The sequence below is a fragment of the Cyprinus carpio genome, chromosome B12, assembly GCF_018340385.1.
Source record: "Cyprinus carpio isolate SPL01 chromosome B12, ASM1834038v1, whole genome shotgun sequence".
In the NCBI taxonomy this organism is placed as follows: domain Eukaryota; kingdom Metazoa; phylum Chordata; class Actinopteri; order Cypriniformes; family Cyprinidae; genus Cyprinus; species Cyprinus carpio.
Window position 1 is genome coordinate 1,584,304 of NC_056608.1, and position 25,244 is coordinate 1,609,547.

The following is a 25,244-nucleotide window of genomic DNA, read 5'->3' on the forward strand; positions in this document are numbered from 1 at the left end:
TGCATTCATTATTAATTTAAAAGTATAATACATTTTTTATTTTATTGTAAATACCATGCAGTTAGGTGTCTTATATTCAATTCACATGTAAGCATACTCTTTTAAAGTATATTATAACTTTATATTATATATATTATAACCATATTATTATTATTATAAATATAACATAATACAAATATATTAATACAAATATAAATAATAAAAAAATAACTGTTATTACTAATATATTATTATATTATTGTAATATTATATATTACTAATGTTGTGACTCAACCATAGACTGTATAAAAATATGGACGTAGTGTCCGTGACGTCACCCATAGACTCAACAGAAGCCAGGCGTGATTCTGAAAGTGACCGCTAGGTGTCTCTGTTTCTCCAGTCTGTGTGTGTTCAGAATAATGAGGGAGGCGATAAGACGCTGATACATTCTCTAGAGTGAAAGGAAAGGATCTCTCTCTCTCTCTCTCTCTCTCTCTCTCTCTCTCCACCGCTAGTAAGAACCCTGAGCGCAAACACAAAGAGGAAGAGAAAGACTATATATATTTTTTACCCATTTCTATCCCATCGCTGAGTGGACATATAACCCCGGGCTTCACAGCTAGACGCGCCTGCGGTCGTTTGGTGCTTATCTGAAGGTTTTCAGCGCTGCTCCATTCATCAACCTGCTCGCCACAGAGAAGAGAAGCCCAGCGGACACTACCGACCCGTTCCTGCGGCGAGTCATGGCGAGAGATGCCGAGCGGAACAGCTGCCTCCTGCGCGATCTACGGCAGCGAGCCGGTAACGAGCTGGCGGACTGCGGCGCTGCAGGTAAGAGCATCTCACCTGGACATCAGAGGCTCGAGGCGCCGCACCTGTCAGTGATGCGTCGCGCTGCTCTCGCCCCGCGTCTGCTGGGAAAGGCCCAGGGCATAGTGGGCTACACATGCTATATAAAAATGTATGTCAAATATGATATTTTTCATAATAATAATTTTAAAAATATATATTTAAATATTTTTCCCATTAATAACATTTGAATATTATTTATTTTATTTTTAGTAAATAATATTTATTTTTAGTATTGTATTTATTTTTATTTATATTTGTGGTACATTCTTAAAATAAAAACGAGAAAAGTTATAATAAACATAAGTATTAAGTTTTAATTTATATTTGTTATTATTTTATTAACATAAAATTATATATATATTAAGTTATAATATATAATAAATTGTGTTATTTTTATACAGGTCATTTAATATGATTTATGAAATATGCCGTTTTAATTTTAATTTATTATTTATTATTGCATTTTAATTATATATTGTAATGTCATTATATTAGTAGAATAAAAATTATATATATACATATATATATATAGTAAGTTATAATAAATGAAGCATTATATTTTAAGATTTTAATTTGATTTGTGAAATGTTTATTTTTAATTTCTATTTGATATTTCTTAAATTTTAAATTAAGTATTTTGTAATGTCATTATATTATATTTAAAAATATATATAATGATGTAAATGTGACAGTAAGTTGTTATATTAATATAAAGCACTTTTAAATAATATAATCGTAATTAGAATTATTAATATTTTAATTCTATGAAATATATTGTTTTTAAATATTTATATTTATTTATTGCTACAATTTTAATTAAGTAATGTATTGCCATTGTATTACATTATATTGTTATATATATAAAATGATATATAAAATATATTTACATTTATTTTTAATTAGGCTATATTATTAATTGCTATGTATATTTTGATAGCCAAAGCACTAAACACGTGTAAGCTGCTCCAAAGTAATTTCATGCCAGATAAATGTTGTTTATGACACAGTTTGTGTAGCGGTGACCACATGTTTGTGTCTTCATATCGGGGACTTCTACAGTGTCATTAAAGTGATTCAGCATTGCGTATGATGCTACAGTCACATGTCTGTATCATTGTGCCTCACAGGGAAACAACATGGAGCTCTGATTGTCACTGAGCTCTTGTTTCAGGAGAAGACGTGTGTTTCTCGTGATGTGGTGATGATAATAATATGGTGCTTTTGCTCTAACACATGCACACAGACACGGATGTTGTTTGTAATGCGAGGTGTTAAACATGAGTTGTGGTAGATTTGAGGGGTGTTGTCTGAGGGATGTGTGTGTGTGTGAGTCACAGAGAGTGAGTGACTCAGCTGTATTCTCAGGTCTTATACCTGCACAGCTCTGTTTTGAGTGTGTGTACCTATTTCTCTGCATTGCAGCATTTCAGTACAGTATAATGCACACAAATGCACGCGCTTACATACACACTGTCCTATTAAGACGCTAATAATATGGTGAGTCTCACAAGAGAATTCTGGGATTTTTGCCCAGCGTTGGACGTCGGCCCATTCTGGCCGTATTACGACTGCAGGCTCTTACAGGCTGGAGAAAACCCAGCGTATAGGCCAGACTCAGTGATGAATGTGGTTTGAATGACACATGCGAGACTCTTCAGATGATTCAGGGTGAACAGGGTTAACGTGACGTCCTCAACACTTCTGTTTTCCTCACTTTTAATGTTCTGCATATGTGTCAGTGTTGAAAGATGGAGGATCCAAGGGAGATGCGAAGATGAGTGTTATTTTACCGTCATTCACATAATATTATCGATTTTGTTAATTAAATCTTAATTGGGTAATTTTTATGTTTTTGTCATGTTTATGTTTTTTTTTTTTTGTTTATATTGTTTTTATTAATTTTTATGCTTTATTTAGTTTTAGTTATTTTACTTTTTTTTTTTAAATGTTTTATTTCAAGTAATGAATTCCTTTTATGGTTTTAGTTTTAGTTAATGATAATAACCCTGGCATTGGTTCCTACAATACTAATAACCAGTCAATACAGTAGTCGATGCAAATCACTAAAAATAACGAATGCTCAAACTGTAGGGCATTATTGTTTACGCGATGCGGAAAACAAGGACAGAATCTCGGAATCCAGTCAAAAAATGGAATTCACAGTTTAACGCGGAATGTCAAGGAATTGGTCAAATTTTGAATTAATTAATATATGGACTTAATTAGACTAAAATTAGGTTTTAATTTTAATAGTAAATCCCCTTTGTTTGGCAAAAAATAAAGTTATTAGTAATTAAACAATAAATGAAATCAATGTTTTATGCTTTCATTGGATAACCAGAAAAATTTAAATACACAACACAGAATTTCTGAGAAAAAAAAAAAATCATAAGGCTACTTTAAGATTAAAATGAATAAATTAATGCATTTTAATAATTAGACATGCTAAAACGCAGAATTTGGTAACAATAAAAATATGGTGAGAAAAAATAAAATATTTCATAGGGACCTAAACATGTCATTTTTGTTACACTTTTAATAAATTGATGTGAAAATGTTTAAGTTTCATGATTGTAATTAATTAAATGTGCTTTTTGAGTAATAAAATTTAATTCAACTATTAAAAAGGAGTCTGGGAAAAATACGGAATTTAGGAAAAAATAAAACGGATTTCATAGGGCCCTAAAACTGCTTCTTGTTAAACTTTTAATAATTTTATTGTCTATTTTATGTCATTTTTATTAGTTTTTGTGTAAAGCTTTTGTTAATTTTAATGTAAATATATTTTTTTTCTGTTTCAGTTTTTGTTTATTTTTAAATTATGCTTAAATTACACTTATATACTTATAGTTTTATTTTATATAGATTTTAGTTTATTTAGTTTTAGTTATTTTAGTCTCCAACTCAAACTAAACAAAAAAAACGAGAATTTTTTATATTAATAAAAATGTAAAGTTGTACTGTATATTCTACACCTTATAGCAAATCTCAGCAGCTTGATTGTTTATATTGTCCCAAAATGTAAAAGCTTTAATCTGCTAAATATGACTACAAGGCATTAAAATATTAAGACATTTTAAATTATAACATCATGATTTTCTGTAAAGCTGCTTTGAAACAATGTGCATTGTGAAAAACGCTATACAAATCCATTTGACTTCACTAAATATTTTATGGGAATCACTTATTATCTGTTGCATCATTTCACATTGATTGAGTTGGTTTATATATTTATTTTTTGCCTGTCAAATTTGGCTCTATCACTCTTGCTCTTACAAACCCGATTCCAAAAAAGTTGGGACACTGTACAAATTGTGAATAAAAACAGAATGCAATGATGTGGAAGTTTCAAATTTCAATATTTTATTCAGAATACAAACATAGATTAAATATCAAATGTTTAAACTGAGAAAATGTATCATTTTAAGGGAAAAATAAGTTGATCTTAAATTTCATGGCTTCAACACATCTCAAAAAAGTTGGGACAAGGCCATGTTTTACCACTGTGTGGCATCCCCTCTTCTTTTTATAACAGTCTGCAAACGTCTGGGGACTGAGGAGACAAGTTGCTCAAGTTTAGGAATAGGAATGTGTTGTCCCATTCTTGTCTAATACAGGCTTCCAGTTGCTCAGCTGTCTTAGGTCTTCTTTGTCGCATCTTCCTCTTTATGATGCATCAAATGTTTTCTATGGGTGAAAGATCTGGACTGCAGGCTGGTCATTTCAGTACCCGGATCCTTCTTCTACGCAGCCATGATGTTGTAATTGATGCAGTATGTGTGCTGGCATTGTCATGTTGGAAAATGCAAGGTCTTCCCTGAAAGAGACGACGTCTGGATGGGAGCATATGTTGTTCTAGAACTTGGATATACCTTTCAGCATTGATGGTGCTTTCCAGATGTGTAAGCTGCCCATGCCACACGCACTCATGCAACTCCATACCATCAGAGATGCAGGCTTCTGAACTGAGCGCTGATAACAACTTGGGTTGTCCTTGTCCTCTTTAGTCCGGATGACAGTTTTCCAAAAAGAACTTCAAATTCTGATTCGTCTGACCACAGAGCAGTTTTCCACTTTGCCACAGTCCATTTTAAATGAGCCTTGGCCCAGAGAAAACGCCTGCGCTTCTGGATCATGTTTAGATATGGCTTCTTTTTTGACCTATAGAGTTTTTAGCCGGCTACAGCGAATGGCACGGTGGATTGTGTTCACTGACAATGTTTTCTGGAAGTATTCCTGAGCCCATGTTGTGATTTCCATTACAGTAGCATTCCTGTATGTGATGCAGTGCCGTCTAAGGATCCGAAGATCACGGGCATCCAGTATGGTTTTCTGGCCTTGTGTTTTGATCACGGAGATTGTTCCAGATTCTCTGAATCCTTGGATGATATTATGCACTGTAGATAATGATAACTTCAAACTCTGCAATTTTTCTCTGAAAAAACTCCTTTCTGATATTGCTCCACTATTTTTCGCCGCAGCATTGGGGGAATTGGTGATCCTCTGCCCATCTTGACTTCTGAGAGACACTGCCACTCTGAGAGGCTCTTTTTATACCTGATCATGTTGCCAATTTACCTAATAAGTAGTAAATTGGTCCTCCAGCTGTTCCTTATATGTACATTTAACTTTTCAGGCCTCTTATTGCTACCTGTCCCAACTTTTGTGGAATGTGTAGCTCTCATGAAATCCAAAATGAGCCAATATTTGGCATGAGATTTCAAAATGTCTCACTTTTCAACATTTGATATGTTATCTATATTCTATTCTACACACACACACACACACACACACACACACACACACATGTATATACTGTATATATACACAATGGACATCAAATCTTTCAGAAATGTGGCATACCCAGAATAACTGAAACCACTGAGCAACACAGAGAGCACAATGATCTATATTCAGAAAGCTGGCATGTTTTATGGTTTCACAGACGCTTCTCGTGGTGCGTGCAGCAGCTCAGTCTCTGGTGAAGCACGCTGTTGGTGCCTGTCACTTTGGCACTCGATGAGTAAAGGTCAGAGCGTTCAGTGCACTGCCATCAAACATCAAATCATCCAGACGCCGCTGACACTAAGACCCCGTTTACACTAGTACACACATCTTTACACTTGTGATCTGATCACACAAGTGCAAACAGGGCGCCAAATGTTTTACATTCATTAAAAAGTTTAAAACATTTTCAGTCTACTTGTTTTCACTGATCCAGTCGAGCAGCTCTCTAAAAGTGGTATGCATGATTCACTCTCAAATCTGACGTAAAAACCAAGAATTATAATGATATATTAGCATCCACGCCAATGCACTATAATTTATTTATGATTTATTATAAGCACACGCAGCAGTTTTGTCATCTGCCACTTTAAATACTCAAGAGAGTGAGTGATTTCTGATTGTCTGCCAATGTTTTAGTTCTTAGTTTTAGTTATGTTATTACTTAAGTTAAACTAAAAAAATGGGAACTATTGTCTTGAGAACTAGCTGAAACAAAATTTATTTTTATGGTAACATTAATATTTGAGATTTTACTTCAGTTCATGTTTATTTTATTTCTTTCTAAAACTGTCTGAAATAAAATAATTTTAAGCTTTAATGTTAACATAATTTTTTTTTATATTTTACTTTATTTCAGTTCATGTTTATTGTATTTCTACTGAAACTAGCTTAGTTTTCCTATGTTTAACGTTCAAACTTGATATTTTATTTCAGTTATAATGATTATATTTCAAGTAATGGCAGAATAATGACTTAATTTTCAATCAAATGGCTTTACACTGAAAAAAAATTATAACCTAAAAATGCTAACGTATAAAGTCAAAATACAATTTAATTAATATCACTGAATTAACCTACATATGGGTTAAATCATGCCAAAATAGCTCTTTAACTGCAGTTTACCACTTTTTGTAACATATATACCGTGTTTTATTTGCACTTTTATGATGATTTTGTGTCCATTCAAGCATAAGTCCCATTTAAGAGTAATTGCATGGAAAAGAGCAACAGCACATTCTTCAAAACGTCTCATTTTGTGTTTCACAGAAAAAAGAAAGTCGTATGGGTTTGGAATGACATAAGAGTGAGTAAATGATGACAGTGAATAATAATTGGATCCGTGCAAACAAATCTGTGCTCTTGTGCTCTCATATGTGTTTAACGAGCTGTGAAACAGAGTCTAGTAACTTTATGAGTTTATGAGTAACTAGTCACACTGGCAACCGGTTTTAAAGTGTGTAGTCTGGTCGCAGACGGAGCCACACCTTGATCAGCAGATAACTGGTCAAGAATATGAACTAAAAGTGGGTAAAAGGCAAAACAAAGTCCGTTTTTACTAAAAGTGGGATAAAGGCAAAGTGTGTTTTCCTTTCTGTTTGTTCATAAGATTCTCTATTTTTTCTAGGTGTGGGATTAAGGTAAATGTTTTTTTGCACAGTGAGTGTTAGACACACACTCGGATGTCACCGTTTCTCATGGATTGCGTCACTTTGAGAAGTCAAAAAACCTGACTTTTCTGTTTATGCCTGCTTTGTCACAGCCGACACTCCCATTCGAGCCTCAGGCTGTTCAACTCTAGGAGTTAAGCAACACTCGCACCTGAAGTGTGTCAAACTCACAGTTTCTCTGAGCTGTCGTTTGTGCGTACAGAGAGGGCGTGTGTGTGAGTTGTGGGTGACATTACACACTTTCCTGTCGCACTTGTATTGTGGGTTCACTTGCGTTTAACGTTTCATCTGAGACTAGGGGGGTTTATTGTTATAAATAACCTCTGTTGTGTGAATGTATTTTTTAAACCACTTAGACCTCAGCATCAACTGTGAAGGGAACAGAAACACACAGACTGCCTTGTTTTTTAACCAGTTGTTAAAGAGGTTTTGCTGCATTTAGTTTTCAGTATCTTGGCCTCCATGAGAGGTAGCTCTATGTTTGTGTTTAGTATTTTGGTGTTATAGAGTTGAGCTTTATTTTATTTTTGAGTGTTTTGGTGTTATCAGGTGTTGTGTATATGGATGGATTTAGTGCAAATTGCCAGAGGTGCACGTGTAATGTAGGCCTACTATTTAAATATACTGCACATATGCATTTTAAAGGAATTGTTAAAATATAATTTCTGTCATCATTTACTCACTGTTACAAACGTTTACAGAACAGAAAAATGTTATAAGCTCAAAACTGTTTTACCATAATGCATGATTTGTAAACTAACACATTTTGTAAACTAACACATTTGCATCTCATAACCAGATCCTTATAATTGGCTTTTCTGTTGTAGTAAACTTGCTCTGTTGCGCACCTGGTACAGCATTACACTTGTGATGTGAAGCGCTCGGGTACGAGTCCGTTAAACACAAGTCACGATAAAAGAGCTTCAAGACTTGTAGAAGCAAGATAAAATGACATGGTTGCTTCAACAAATGTGTTTTATCTCACATTTGCTTTTATTAACACTATTGCTTAGGTTAACTAGTTACATTACTTTCAAACGCAATACAGCATTAATCTTTTAGCGCATTGCATTTCCAAACTGTAACGATAAATAAATTGCAATCAATGTAATGTAACACTGCCAGATTCACATTCATCACTTTCAGGTAAAGCCAAACGTGCTTTTAGCGCTACCCACTGGGCATTTCACTTTGAAATTGTTGTGAAATGTGTGAAAAGCAATGTAATATCATTTTGCAGAAATGTCACCACATACATATTTTGTATGTGCAAAAAACATTTGCTGGTGACTCTTTTTCAAGCAATTAATATTATCAATGCAACCTGATGCTTGAAATAATGAGTCAGTTTATGTTTAAACTGTGTAAATGGATATTTTAAATGCAAATTAAATGCACAAATCTTAAAATATTTTTTGCAACACACTTGAAAGTATGAGCTTCAGTCCCTCCACCAGCAAATTCATACTTCATCAAAGTATGCAAATTGGGGGTGCGCGTCAAATATTTATAAATCTTCTTCCTTCCTTCTTTCTTCCTCAGAGCCGGATTGGGTGTCTGTGACGCTGGGTGTGTTCGTGTGTCAGGGATGCTCGCTCATCCACAGAAGCATTGAAAGCCTCAGCCAGGTGAAGTCTGTGCTGCAGGACACATTTGAAGATAAAGAAGTCGAGGTGAGTCGCAGACGATCCACAGGCAGGTTTTTGGGGGGGTTTTTTGGCTGAAGGCTGTTTCCATCTCCAAGGCTGGATGTACTGCAGAAACCAGCTTTTTCTGATCTCCTGAATACCATCCAAATCTGCAGTAATCTCAAGAGCCACAGAGATTGATTGGCTCTTTGCCTATTTAAAAGATTGAGGATGCAAACCATTAGGGCTCAACATAAGCTTGGGAATCCAAAGAGAGCTGATGTTTGTGATAATCTGAACAGAGCCATCGAGTAAATGGAGCATTAAATTAAAAAGTGCCTATGAACCTTTTTCACAGACTGTGATTACACAAGTGTTACGTTTTTCATATTTTCATTTTTAAAATATCACTTGTACATTTAGCTTTAGTGTGTATTATATTACATTTGCATCAAATTACAAAAAACTAGTTAACGCTAATGTGAGTGTGTTTCTAACACAGCATCTATGGAAGAGAAGGTAAATTTGAGACTGTTTTCTCTTCTGACTATTTTTTCCGCTTTTTGAAAGTCGTGAAAACACTATTGTGGAAGTTTGAGCAAATGGGAACACAAAAAAAATTATTTAATGTATTCTCCCATTCACCACTATAGAAGTTTATCGAACTGTGACGACTTCTGCTTCTGAGATCAAAGGAATCGTTTACCCCAAAAATTAACAATTGCTGAAAATGTCCTCACTCTCAGGTCATCCAACATGTAGATGAGTTTGTTTCTTCATCAGATTTGGAGAAATTTAGTATTGTATCACTTGCTCACCAATGGATGCTCTGCAGTGAATGGGGGGCCATCAGAATGAGAGTCCAAACAGCTGATAAAAAACATCACAATAATCCACAAGTAATCCACACCACTCCAGTCCATCAGTTAACATCTGGAGAAGACAAAAGATGAAACAAATCCATCATTAAGACGTTTTGAACTAAAATACAAGTCCATAATCCATAATAACACTTCCTCCAGTGAAAAAGTGGACTGAATCAGGTGAGAAATCTGCACAGATCAAGTGCAGATCGTTTACAAGCCAAAACAGCTCTAAAGAAATATGTGGCTGGATTACTTGTGGATTATTGTGATGTTTTTATCAGCTGTTTAGACTCTCGTTCTGACGGCACCCATTCACTGCTGAGACCTAGAAACCAACTCATCTACATCTTGGATGGCCTGAGCGTGAGGACATTTTCAGCAAATGTTCATTTTTGGGTGAACTACTCTAAATGCTGTAGATGCATCGCTCACAGTTCTAATGTTAACAAATATTGTGAAGTGTTAGCTATTTGTTTAATGCATTGCATTCTGTTCCTCTAGTTTATCACGTCTATGGGGAATGAAGCAGCAAAGGCCAAGTACGAGCAGCTAGCTCCTCCGTTTTATCACCGGCCGTCCCACACAGACTGCAGGTAGGACTCAAACACCTCGATACTATACAGCATTGTTTCCAAGAAAACACACTGATTGCTCTTGCTGTGCCAGGCTTGTTTCTTCCTGTTCCCTGTTGAGTGCACTTACAGTCTTATAGCTTTAATGCTCCGGTGGTGTTGCTTTCTTGTGGTCATTCTGTCAGCAGCAGCAGCAGCAGCAGCATTGTGGGGTTTTTTGAACCGTCACACACAGATCGTCAGAGGGACTGTTTTCTCACATGGCTCGAGAATGTGGTCCAGTGATGTAGACGTTTACTTCCTTCCTGTTTGTAGGTTGCGTTTCATGAGGAGTGGCACTTTGGCCAAAATATTCTGTTGGCATGTGTTCACATGCAGTGTAGATGACAAAAATGAAGACCATATTTAAACGCTAAATGTATTTGTTTTAACCATTTTTAGACTAATAATAGATATATATAATAATAGATAATAATTTAAAGGATGTTACTTGGGGTCATTTTTTACACTGTAAAAATGATTTTCCAATGTTGTAAACACACTCACATAATATTTGTTTGATTTAAAAGAAAACATTTCGGTCTTTCACATTTAATTCAATGTATTGCTTGACATTTCTTTATAATTACTGGTAAAATGTAATAGAAATTTCTGAGTGAATTGTGTCTTGGTAAACCTTGCACTAATTTTTCAGTGTATGAAAGCTGTTTCTGCTTCAGAGTAAAAAAGGTCTTTGTGAAATCAAATAAATTAAAAAAAAATCACGTTATGAAATAAAGTGATATAGTCACAACTGGGTGAAATAAATGTGAAATTATGACGTTGCAGTTGTGAAACATAAGACACAACTGAAAGAAGCAAAGTCACAATTACCTTCTTATTTGTTTTACTCTCTCTGATGCTGGTCAAAATGATCGTGTGATCTTTCACAATTTTGGAAATATGTCATTTTACAGAAGTAAAATGGGTGGTTAATGTTGATTCAAGGCTCACTCTCGTTTAAAAATGCTTTTGTTTACACCTACTGTACAAAAGACCAACAAAGACTGCATTTTCTCTTTCACTGTGCATGCAGTTTTTAAAGGGAATAATTCATGCTTTTGTTTAAATGTGCTGAAAATGTGCTCAGCTTTAGGTCTTAGGTGATGTAGGTTGTTTTTGATTTTTTTTTCAGATTTGGTTTGGTGTAGTGTTGCATTGGTTTATTGTCTATGGATTGTATGCTGTGAATTGGTTGGGTCAGAATGAGAGTCCAAACAGCTGATAAAAACATCACAATAATCCACACCACTCCAGTCCATCAGTTAATGTCTTGAGAAGACAAAAGAAACAAATCCATCAAGACGATGTTGCTTCTGGCTAAAATATGAGTCCATAATCCATAATAATGCTTCCTCCAGTAAAAAAAATGCATCTGCCGTTGTCTCTCACGTCAAAATCCAGCCACATATTTGTTTAAAACTGTTTATAAACAGTGCTTGATCTGTGCAGATTTCTCTCCTGAATCAGACCAGAACACTTTTTCACTGGAGGAAGCGTTATTGTGGATTATGGACTTATATTTTAGTTTAAAATCTTGATGGATTTGTTTCATTCAAACATGCAGCTTTTGGCTTCATAAGAAATTATCCAAAGGACTGGAGTGCTGTGGATTATTGTGATGTTTTTATCAGCTGTTTGGACTCTCATTCTGACGGCACCCATTCACTGCAGAGCATCCATTGCTGAGACACTGATACAATGCTACATTTCTCCAAATCTGATGAAGAAACAAACTCATCTACATCTCGGATGGCCTGAGGGTCCATTAATGTAATACTGACACATGAATTGTTGTATTTTTCTTGGTTGGGATTTTTTTGGGGGAGTGGTTGATAGGAGAGTATTATGGGAAGGAGTTTATACACATCGAGAAACAAGAGCCTTATTCAGCAGGTGAGAGCAGCACATGGTTTCTTTGTTGTGCATTGTGATTCCTCACGCAGTTAGCTTTTGTTTTTGTGAGTTCATGGCACCGTGAGGTCAGTCTCATTCTCTCATTTCAGCCACGTCTCTAAATGTTTATTTGTTCCTGACTATGCACAATTGACCTTGTGAGGTTTGTCTCAGAGGTCCATATACTGCATCTAACTGGGAGAGTGAGTTTCAGTAGCACTCAGAATATCCAGTTTCATGGCTTACAGTCTTATTTATTGGGAAGCAAGGTCTTATTGGCTGATAATGATCTCATCTTTGATACACACTAGCACACATGAACGCACAAACATACATGCATCTGTGTTCTGTGTTGCATTGCATGAATTTCATTGTACTGCATGAGATTTGCTGATGTGTTTAGACATTCACATTGAAGTTATTTGTGTGTGTAATGGTGTTTTTGTGGTGGGTGTACAGTAAGTAGCATTAGTCACACAGTGTGGCCATTTGCAATCTAATAGCGTGCTGGATCCCGACAGAACTGAATGCTGGAGTATATTGTCTGGAGGCTACGGCGTGGGCATTGGTATTTTTGCAAGACTGAATTCAGTGCCATTCTGTTTCCACCTTCCCACTCTTCCCCACTTCATCTTTTCTTCTACCATCTCAAGTATAAATAGTGTTGAAGTAGTTTGTTTATCAATCAAAAGTTTGAGGCCAATGAGTTTTTTCATGTTTTTGAAAGAAGACTCATCTGCTCACCAAGGCTGCATTTATTTGATCAAAATACAGTAAAAACTGTGAAAAATTATTATGATTTAAAATAGCTATTTTCTGTGTGAATATATAGTAAGATGTAATTTATTCCTGTAATGTAAAGCTGAATATTAAGCATCATTACTCCAGTCTTCAGTGTCACATGATCTTCAGAAATCATTCTGGTTTGCTGCTCAAGAAACATTTCTGATTATTATCAATGTTGAAAATATTTGTGTGGAAACCGTGATACATTTTATTTTTCAGGATTCTTTGATGAACAGAAAATTCAAAAGAACAGAATTTATTTGAAATATTAATTTTTGTAACATTATAAATGCCTTTAGACTGTCCCTTTTGATCAATTTAATGCATCTTGATTAATAAAGGATTAATAAACGAACCCCCAAACTATATGCATACATAATTATATGCAAATTTTTGTTACTATATATATAATAAAATGTATAATATTAATTAAACTAGCTGTATTTTATTTTATATTGTTAGTAGCTAAAATATTAATGTTATTTACTATATTGTTTTGCACATGTTATTATATTATATTCATTATTATTATTTTAATCCAAAGTATTTATCAAATTATAAACTCATGGCTTGCATACAAATGTTTTTGCATATTCTGGACTGTTATCATGGAGAAGCAGCAGAATCCAGACGTCTCCAACAGAAGAAGAGCTTTATAAAGAATCAAAGACCTCTCTCATAATCTCCATATCTCTCATCTCTCATCTCTCTCACACACATGCTTCTCTTCTCTTCTCTTCTCTTCTCTTCTCTTCTCTTCTCTTCTCTTCTCTTCTCTTCTCTTCTCTTCTCTTCTCTTCTCTTCTCTTCTCTTCTCTTCTCTCTCGCTGTCCTTTCCCCTCGTCTCCTGCAGTTTCCTGTTTGAATCAATGACGAGACGTTTCGTTGCGTGTTCAATAGTGTTATTGATGGTTCATGTGGAGAGGCACGGTTATCGATCGATGAGCTCATGCAGAGTGAATGATTCATGAGCACTAGTGTACAAGAGACAGATAGAGACCAGCACCTTATTAGTACACACTAAGGCAAGCATTGCTAATGCTATTGCTTAGGGACCTGGTGTCTTTTTTTTTCAGTCGCAAAGAAATTAAGTTTTTGAGGAAAACATGCAGGATTTTTCTCCATAAAGTGGGTTGAAGGTCCAAAATGCAGCTAAAGAGGGGTCTATACACAATCCCCAGCCGAGAAATAAGTGTCTTATCCAGCAAAACAATCACTCATTTTCTAAAATAAATAAATATGTATATACTTTTAACCACAAATGCTTGTTTTGTTGTGCTTCCGAGACTTCGCATTACATAGTCAAATGTCTATGCTCTTTACCCAAAATGCCCAAAAGAGAAAAAAATGCCCTTTACGGATGATTTTAAAGTTGGAGGAGAAAATCAGATGGAGTTCGGTTCTACTTTCTAATGCAATGTCATGGACAAGCATCGCAGAGCTAGTGCAAGACGAGCATTTATGGTTAATAAGTACATCATTTTTATTATTATTTCAGAAAATGACGGATTGTTTCGCTAGATAAGACCCCTTCTTCCTCGGCTGGGATCATGTAGAGCTCTTTGAAGCTGCACTGAAACTTCAATTTGAACCTTCAACCCGCTGTCCACTGAATGTTTTCCTCAGAAACCTTAATTTCTTTGTGACTGAAGACAGAAAGACATGAACATCTTGGATGACATAGGGGTGAGTAAATCATCAGGGAATTTTTACACTGTAAGTGAACTAGAAAGCATTTGATTGGACAGAAACCTCTAGTGCTGGATGAGTCATCAGTCATTTTTATTGTTTTTAAAGGCTTTTAAAAGTTCAGTGTATCAATGTTTTAGGAGAACATTACTGTATGTTAAAGCTAACAGACGTGGACTTACAAGCTACAAAACTCTTTAGCTGTCTTTAGTGTTGATCTCTTTATCTTTTTCCGTTTTGTCGTTGCTCATGTACAATATAGTAAGCTACAACTTCCTTTTTTACTAAAATATATTAAGAATGTAGATACTCATAGACGCTGCAAAAGTACATAGGTGGAAAACAGTCTTCCTCATGCTTTCTTTTTCGCTCTTTTTAGGCTACAGAGAGGGTTTTCTGTGGAAACGCGGTCGAGACAACGGACAGTTCCTCAGTCGCAAGTTCATTCTGTCTGAACGAGAAGGAGCGCTGAAGTACTTCAACAAGCAGGACGTTAGTCTCTTCTTCTTTCTCACACGCACACTTACTCATCTGAATGAGGAATTAATGCTGGATTTATAGTATATTTGACAACACTTTAGATTAGGGAACACGTGTTAAAGAATTTATTAAAGAATTATAAACTCCTAATTTGCTGCTTGTTAATAGTTAGAAAGTAATTCGGCGTCAGATTAAGGGATCTAAAATATGGTTATGCAGAATAAGACATTAATATGTTCATTATAATAAACAGCCAATATGCTAGTAATATGCCTGCTAGTAAGCAACTAATTAATAGTGTTAACTAGTCTAAAGTGTTACCAAATATTTTGTATATATCTGGGTTATTATAGTTAGCTAAAACTAGAACCTTAAAAATCATAATTGTTACCTAAAGTAAAATATTTTATTTAAAATTTTCATTTCAAGTACTAAAACAACTACAGCCAAACCTGAATTAAAATTAATACAAACTATATATAATATATATATACAAAATAATAAAAAAAATACAAAAGCACACTACAAAATTACTAAAACATCTACTAAAATAACCTAAAATAACTAGAATTAAAATGAAAATTGATAACATGTAACAACATAAATTCTAACTATTAATAAAAACTCAAATACTATCTTAATGATACTATAACAATTATAATAATTTTAGAAATGTATTAAAAAAATATATATATATATATATATATATATATATATATATATATATATATATATATATATATATATGTGTGTGTGTGTTTTCATATTCATATATATTTATAATACAATATAAATTTATTTTAAGATTTTAATGATCTCATTCGTCATTGAGATTGTCCCCTGATAATGAAAATAAATGTATTAATTTATAGACATATTTATTTTAAATAATAAAATTTTTATGTAAATATAAATATTTTAAGGTAAATATGTAATGTAGATAATAATAATTTATATTAATCTTTTTTTATTAAATTATCATTATTAGAATATAAATTTATTGTAAGATACTCTTTATATATTTATTGTTGAGAATGTCCTCTGATGATACCAAAAGACGGATTTGTCAGATTTACCATCTGAGAATCTGAGAACAGTTTTCGTCTCCGAAGTAAATGCACACACACACACACACACACACACACACACACACACACACACACACACAATAATGTAAGTTGTGCTTACCCAAAACAATCCCGGTCCACCAGCACTATAAAACTGTAATGTGACTCTAGGGACTCTCTGATTGGTTCTCAAAATGTTTTTTAGTCCAGAAAGCGTGCGTTTATAGCTGAGACATTTCTTTTATCTTCCAGGCAAAAGAACCAAAGGCCATAATGAGGATTCAAACCCTAAATGCTACTTTCCAGCCGGCTAAAATAGGAAACCCCTGCGGCCTGCAGATCACCTATCTGAGAGACAACAGCACCAGGAACATCTTTGTGTACCACGAGGACAGTAAGGTATCAGGCCCTTCAAATTCCTTCGCTTGTACATCTGCCAGATGCTTTTCTCCAAAGTAACACAGTTTATCAATAGACTACAGTACAGTCACTGTCTCTCTCAAGGTCGGATTTTGAAATGTTTCAGTGCATAACCATCATTGCATTATTCAAAAGAGTCCGTTTTTATATGATTGCATTTCATTTCTTCCCCGAGGTACACTTATAATGCTTCTTGCTCCCAAACGGGTCATATATTAGTTTTTCATGACCATTTTCCACGCTCCGACTAACCGGTGTAATTAAATTGCCTGTTTTTAATGTTTCGGCTTCAAGACTTCCATAGAAATGTAAATGTGAGTGAGCAAGAGCTCTTACTGATGGGTTGAAAACGATCATTTAAATGCCATATTCCTCAAAAACAGCCAGTTTGCTACAATTTGTCTACAATTACAGTGTGTCATATATTTGACAAATTCTTACTTTTTTAGTTAGTTGTATACCAACTCGAATAACAATATGTTCTTCACAGGGTTAATATCGTTTGCTAAAATTCAAATGGAAACTAAAATCAAAACCATAACGAATTCATTATTTGCTAGTTGCCATGGTGATATTTCTCATTTTAATTTACTTTGGGAAAAAAAATGGAAAAATGTCTATACCAACACAGACATGTACTAAAAAAAACAACAGTGACAACTAAAAATGACTCAAACACACAACAAATTACTAAAACTTAATAATAGTATCTCAATTATACTAAAATAGCATAGCTTTTTCCCCTTGGTGCTTAATATTAAAAAAATAACAATAATAATATTGAGCCTCCTTATTCCTTATCTTGACTGAATCGCTCAAGTTTCTATGCAATATACTTTTTTTTTCTGAAATATACAGGTAAGTTGTGTTTTTATCATCTGAAACGCACTGATAAGCCTGATATTTTCTAAATCAGCTTATATAATGCAAACACAAAACATGCTCAAAGCCACATTTGTATTGATGCTGAGTGAGAAATAAAAGAGTTTATTTACATGTTGCATTTCCCACAAACCACTAGTTTCAGTTTGACTTTAAATAAATTTGTTTAGATTTAAATAATAAAAAAGTTTATTTGTGTGTGCGTATGTATGTACAGTATGTATGTATATACAGTACAGGTCAAAAGTTTGGAAACATTACTATTTTTATTTTTAATGTTTTTTATAGGAGTATGTTTTTGTTCATTAATAATGGTTTTTTTTGGTCAATGAATGTGTCATACTTTAAGTATAAGTGTTTTATATTATTTCAAATTTAAATAATAGTTTTCTATTTGAATATACTTAAAAAAAAGAATTTATTCCTGTGATGCAAAGCTGAATTTTCAGCATCATTACTCCAGCCTTCAGTGTCACATGTAACATCCAGTCTATCACATGATCATTTAGAAATCATTCTAATATTCTGATTTATTATGAGTGTTGGAAACAGTTCTGCTGTCTAATATATTTGATGAATAAAAGGTTAAAAAGAACTGCATTTATTCAAAATACAAAAAAAAATTCTAATAATATATATTCTAATAATATATTTTCTTTACTATCACTTTTTATCAATTTAACACATCCTTGCTGAATAAAAGTATTGATTTTATTTTAAAAAAAAAAAGAAAAAAAATTACTGACCCCAAATTACTGACCAGTAGTGTATATTGTTATTACTAAATATTTATATTTTAAAAACATAGCTTCTTTTTTTTTTTTTACACTTTTATTCATCAAAGTATCCTAAAAAAGTATCACATGTTCTGAAAAAATATTAAGCAGCAGAACTGTTTCCAACTTTGATAATGAATCATCATATTAGAATGATTTCTAAAGGATCATGTGATAATGATCCTAAAAATTCAGCTTTGCATCACAGAAATAAATGATAATTTAAAGTATAATAAATTTAAAAACAATTATTTTTAAATTGTAATAATATATCACAATATTACATTTTTTCTGTATTTTTGATCAAATAAATGCAGGCTTGATGAGCAGAAGAAACTTCTTTCAAAAACATTAAAAATAGTGATGTTTCCAAACTTTTGACCTGTACTGTATGTATATATATATATATATATATACACACACACATACATACAGTGAAAATATAATAGTTTTTTATATCTATATATTTTTTACTTCCCCAGTAAGACCCGTTTTAATAATCTCCCCTTGTCAGTCAGATGAGCTGCTGATCATCCATCTGTAAACCTCTTAGCTTTGACTTTTCATTTGTTTGCTGGACGAAGATAGAGTTGGTGAGAGCAGCATTGGGGTCAAGCATTGGTCAAAACAGTCTGCTTTGTTGAATATTAAGTGTTTTGAGATGTAAAAATAAGGTTTTGATCTTTAAAAACACTGATTTGTTGTGTGTTATGTTTCAAACATGAATATTTATCATTCGTTAGAACCTGAAACGAATCGTTTCTAGAGATATGAAGAGGAACAGCATGAACTCGATCTACTGGAGGATCAACAGAAGAGATGAAGAGATATTTTCTGGCTGCGGTTGAGGTGGAGCTGTAATGTCATTTGTGGAGGTCATAGCAGTTATTGCATCATAAAGCATCCTCTGCTGGCTGTAGAGAAACACTGCAAAACCTTGCTGTAGTCCTCATTGTGTGTGTGTGTGTGTGTGTGTGCAGGAAATGGTGGACTGGTTCACTGCGATCCGGGCGGCACGGTTTAATTACCAGAAGGTGGCATTTCCTGGAGCTAATGATGAAGACGTATGTGAACCAAATCTCTTCCAGCAACTGACGCATATAAAAATGAGTTATGAGCGTGAAGCTCACTGTACGATTGTGAACGCGCGCATTAAATCACGTTTCTCACTCTTACACTGCAAACAATCATCTTCTTGTTCAGCTTTTTAATCTTGTGAAAACAAATTAAAGTTACTTGAGAAGCTGAATTATAAAAGATATTAGGAGAAGGCACCTGAAAGCTTTATAATAGCCTTTAAGCATGCATTTAACAAATTTAATAAGGTTTATATGATTAAAACAAGAAAAAAATAAATAAACTACTGCTGTCAAACGATTAATCGTATCCAAAATAAATATTTTTGTGTGCTTTGTATATTTATTATGTCTATATAAATACACAGACATGCACGTACAGTACAGGTCAAAAGTTTGGAAACATTACTATTTTTAATGTTTTTGAAAGAAGTCTCTTCTGCTCATCAAGCCTGCATTTATTTGATCAAAAATACAGAAAAAACAGTAATATTGTGAAATATTATTACAACTAAAAAAAAAATAGTTTTCTAGTTTAATATACTTTTAAAAAATAATTTATTCCTGTGATGCAAAGCTGAATTTTCAGCATCATTACTCCAGCCTTCAGTGTCACATGTAACATCCAGTCTATCACATGATCATTTAGAAATCATTCTAATATTCTGATTTATTATGAGTGTTGGAAACAGTTCTGCTGTCTAATATATTTGATGAATAAAAAGAAATGCATTTATTCAAAATAAAAAAAAAATTCTAATAATATATATTCTAATAATATATTTTATTTACTATCACTTTTTTTTTATCAATTTAACACATCCTTGCTGAATAAAAGTATTGATTTTATTTAAAAAAAAGAAAGAAAAAAAATTACTGATCCCAAAATACTGACCAGTAGTGTATATTGTTATTACAAAATATTTATATTTTAAAAACATAGCTTCTTTTTTTATTTTTTTTTTTACTTTTTATTTATCAAAGTATCCTAAAAAGTATCACATGTTCTGAAAAAATATTAAGCAGCAGAACTGTTTCCAACTTTGATAATGAATCATCATATTAGAATGATTTCTAAAGGATCATGTGATAATGATCCTAAAAATTCAGCTTTGCATCACAGAAATAAGTGATAATTTAAAGTATAATAAATTTAAAAACAATTATTTTAAGTTGTAATAATATTTCACATTATTACATTTTTTTTCTGTATTTTTGATCAAATAAATGCAGGCTTGATGAGCAGAAGAAACTTAAAAAAAAAACATTAAAAATAGTAATGTTTCCAAACTTTTGACCTGTACTGTATATATAAAAGAAAAAAATTATATTTATATATTAAATATATTTATATATAATATAAATTATATTAATATAAATATAAACTTAAATATTTTCTAAATACATACTGTATGTGTGTATCTTTATATATACAAAATAAATACACAACACACACACATATATTACATAAACAAACTTTTATTTTGGATGCGATTAATCATGATTAATTGTTTGACAGCACTAAAAAAACACTTCAAAGGCTTTTACATAGGCTATAATGAATTATGAAAGTATTTTAATGCATTAATTATTCTTTGTGATGCACCTTATAATGCATTGTATGATCTTATGAATAATACATCACAGTTATAATGCTTATTTATTCATAGTTACACCTTTAGAAAATACAGCATAATGCATTAAAATGCATTACAAATAATGATGCATTCAGATGCAACAATGAATCTGCAAACTCTATAAAGCATTTTTCATTTAGCTCCAATTATTTATGAAAAAATATAATGCATGCATACATGCATGCATACATGCATAATGTACAGTATGAATAATCTTTCTAATGTATTGTGCATAAAGGATTGAAGTATTTAATTCAAACTATTTAATTCTTTCATAAGTCGTATAGTACACAATTTTGCTTTTCAGTTTTAACTGGTATACAGTATGTATATGTATATGTATATGTATATGTATATGTATATGCATATGTATGTTTATGAATATGTATATATGTATATGTAAATTTTTACTGGAAACCAGGTCAGTAATACTGATTCAAATATCTGTGCATGTTTAAAGAGCATCCACACATATTTACATGTTAATATATTATTCATATGTTTTGTTATGGATATAGCTGGTACCCAGACTGACGAGGAACTTCATGAAGGAGGGTTTCATGGAGAAAACAGGCCCAAGGGTGAGAGTTTTTACTTATAAATATTCAGGAAAGAAATGCAATAGATGCTTCATTCTGCTAGTTTCATTTCACTCTTTTCTCTGGCACAGTAAATAATTTTAAGTGAAATCAATATTTCATATCCTTTTATGTATTTATTTGGTAAGTGGCTGTGTAATAAGGCAGATAATGTCTAGTCAGCTGGTCATTATCACAAAATAAAGTCCTCAGGGACCATACTGACCCGCTGACTGGACATTATCCCTTACTAATGCAATTCTAAACATTGATTCATGCTGGAGTCGTCTCTTTTTTAGCACACAGAGGGCTTCAAGAAAAGATGGTTTACTATGGATGATAGGAGACTAATGTACTTTAAAGATCCCTTGGTGAGTAAAAGTGGTGATATTTAGTCTTTTTTTCTGGTTATATTCCATTTCCAAATGGCTATTTTATTATATCATGCAATATAATTTATTATTTACTTTTGTTATATTAGTATACATTAAGTATAGTACTACATGTAACATAATAAAATATAGTTTTTATATTATATTCTTTTAGTGTATGTTAAATGTTAACTACTAAAATCTAATTTGAATAATATTTTATAATTTTGAATATATATATTTTTTAATAAAATGTAATATTTCATTATTTATTGATCATTTTTATTTTTTATTATATTGTTATATTAGGTATAATGTAATATATAATGCAATATCACTTACAGTTTTGTTTTATTATATTATATTATGTTATATTATATTATATTATATTATATAAGTGTGTTGTATAATATAATAAAATATAGTATAATAAAATAAAAATATTTCTTTATTTCTTTATTATTATATTTTATATTATATTATATTTTAAATTACAATATGTTGTGTGTAGCACTAAGAAATATTTTTTTAGTAACTTTTTATCTTTTTAAATATAATTTTTATAAAATGTAATATCCTATAATTTATTTTTATTTTGTATTATGATATTATATTATATTGATAATGTCATATAATTTGCAAATAAACTATTTTATTTAATTAACCAATTTTTCGGCAAAAAGCCTTTGTCAAGGTATGATTTCTTACATGGTGGGGAGAAGTATAAATATACAATTATTCATTTTTTTTTTAAATCAATTTATTTTATATTTACACCTGTAAACAATCAATCTCAATCCAACCAACAATCAATTAACATAAATCCTCTCAACACAAATTTGATATCTTCTGACCTGAACCTCGTGTGCTTGATTATTTTATTAAGAAATTTAATATAATATAACAATACAATATTAGTTATTGTTTTACTTTATTACATTATGTACTGTATGTTATGTTATGTTATGTTATGTACAGTAGGTACTGCATTTAACATATAATATAATATAATATAATAAAAATATATATTTGTTAATTTTTAATTGTTTATTTTAATTATATATATATATATATATATATATATATATATATATATATATATATATATATATACACACACACACACACACACATACAATATAATTTTTTATTTGATTGTATTATATATTTTTATGTTAGTATGCTAAATGTAATACTAATTACTAATACATTTGCAAAAACAGAAAACTTTTTAATAATTTTCAAAAATCATGTTTTTTTCATTGTGCATTCCAGTTAATCTCAGTCAAAATGCAGTTGGGTTATTTTGATTAAGAAAAAATAACTAAAAGAATACAGCTAACTAACACGGTGAAACAATAAAAACATGAGAACATAAAAAAAAAAAAAAAAAAACAAAACATGATTTAAAAAAAAAAAAAAAAAAAAAAACCTAAATAAAAACAGTTGTCTATTTTAGCAAATAGCTCTTCATATTTAATATAATGGAAAATAATACAATTTAAAAATGTATTTTTTTTAAATAAAAAAATGAAATATATATAATACATATTTCTGAATTATTATGTAATATTCTTTTTATTTTTTTTTGTTTTATTATATCGTGGCGAGGTGTTCATCGGCAGTAAGGAGAACAGGTACACTGTGGTCGCTGGACTTCCGCCCTCGATCCAGGGATACCACTGGAAGTACGGGATCACCATTGAAACCCCGGACAGGAAGTTCCTGTTTGCTTGCGAAACTGAAGCAGAGCAGAAGGACTGGATCGCTGCCTTTCAGAGAGTCGTCAACCGACCCATGATGCCGCAGGAGTACGCAGGTACAGAGTACACCCTCGCGCCACAGAAAGAAACTCTCCCGTCTGAATCTGAGAAACTGACCGTATCTCTTTCTCTTTGCAGTTGAGGCTCATTTCAAGCACAAGCCTTGATGCTGGCTGTAAACCTGCCTGCGTGTGTGTGAGTGTGTGTGTGTGTGTGTGTGTGTGTGTGTGCTGCAGGCAGGACGGACTGGACAATGAACAGCTTTTCTGTCCAATGAAGCGCTCTGGACCGAGCGGATACAAGAAACGGACGCTGGACTGTGTGTGCCGACACTGAGGCTTACTTATCATGAATGTGTAACCAAAGGGTGCCGTCAGCCGAGTTACTGTACACATATGGCATGTGAATGTTGTTCATTGCTCTTAAACCATAACATTTAATCTGTAAATCACAAGGTGAGCAAGTACTAAACACCGCAGTGCGTTTTTTGACTGATGTTATTTATTGGATTTTGTGAGTGTTTTTTGTTGTTATTTTTAGTGGATTTTAATGTGTATACGCTACACCACTCCGAGTGTCCTTTCTGATCGTCTAGGGCTTTCGTTCATCGTTACTGATCATTTAAATGTGTGAAAACCATGTTAGTTTTATTTTTTTATGCTGTGGTTTTTTATTTTACAGTTAATGATAATTTTGGTGTGTGTGAAGGTTGTTTATGTCAGGTTTCCTCCACTAGGTGGAAGCATATCACAGATTAAGATGCATGTGTTTCTTTTTATGCAAAATAGGGTTGATATTAGCCATAGACTGACATATCGGCCGATATTTGGCCATTTGGAGATTATCTGCTGAAAACCAAGTTGACTTGACTAAATAAAACTAGTGATAGTACACTGGCCTATAAAATATTTATGCATATAAAATTTGGATTGAACTTAACGTGATGCATATGTATCATATACAAATGAAACAGGCCAAATGAACTAAATGAGTTTTAAAGACACAATAACCAGGTTTATATATTTAATTTATTAATAAATCCTGTTTGTTTCTGTTTTAAATAGCCATAGTTTAAACATGTTCATAATTTTTAACTGCATAAATCTGACTGATTTCACAAATGCATGCAGATTCTAAGCAATTAAATATTATTATTATTATTATTTAAATGAAATCAAACAGATGCAAATAGTTAATAATAAACTATGATTCTTACTTGCAGACCTGTTTCATTTCTGTATGACTTACAAATACGCATCACATTAAGTTTTATGTAAAATATGCATTTTAAATACATAAATAATTTATTCCTAAATATTTTTATTGCAAAATAAGGTTTCATTAAATTGCATTGTGTGTGTGTGTGTGTGTGTATATATATATATATATATATATATATATATATATATGAATATATATATATATATAT

At 32.3% G+C, this 25,244-nt stretch overlaps 1 protein-coding gene across 1 annotated transcript; it reads left to right on the top strand.

Moving 5' to 3' along the window:
* The first annotated feature begins 368 nt into the window (after nucleotides 1-368).
* LOC109099329 (arf-GAP with dual PH domain-containing protein 1) lies at nucleotides 369-24,322 on the top strand. The gene is given in 11 exon segments (XM_042734920.1): nucleotides 369-813; nucleotides 8,832-8,962; nucleotides 10,285-10,410; nucleotides 12,224-12,290; nucleotides 15,145-15,257; nucleotides 16,565-16,711; nucleotides 19,371-19,454; nucleotides 21,622-21,684; nucleotides 21,981-22,063; nucleotides 23,654-23,871; nucleotides 23,954-24,322. Coding segments are annotated over 11 exon segments (1,149 nt in total). The 5' UTR covers nucleotides 369-725; the 3' UTR covers nucleotides 23,983-24,322.
* The last annotated feature ends 922 nt before the right edge of the window (nucleotides 24,323-25,244 follow it).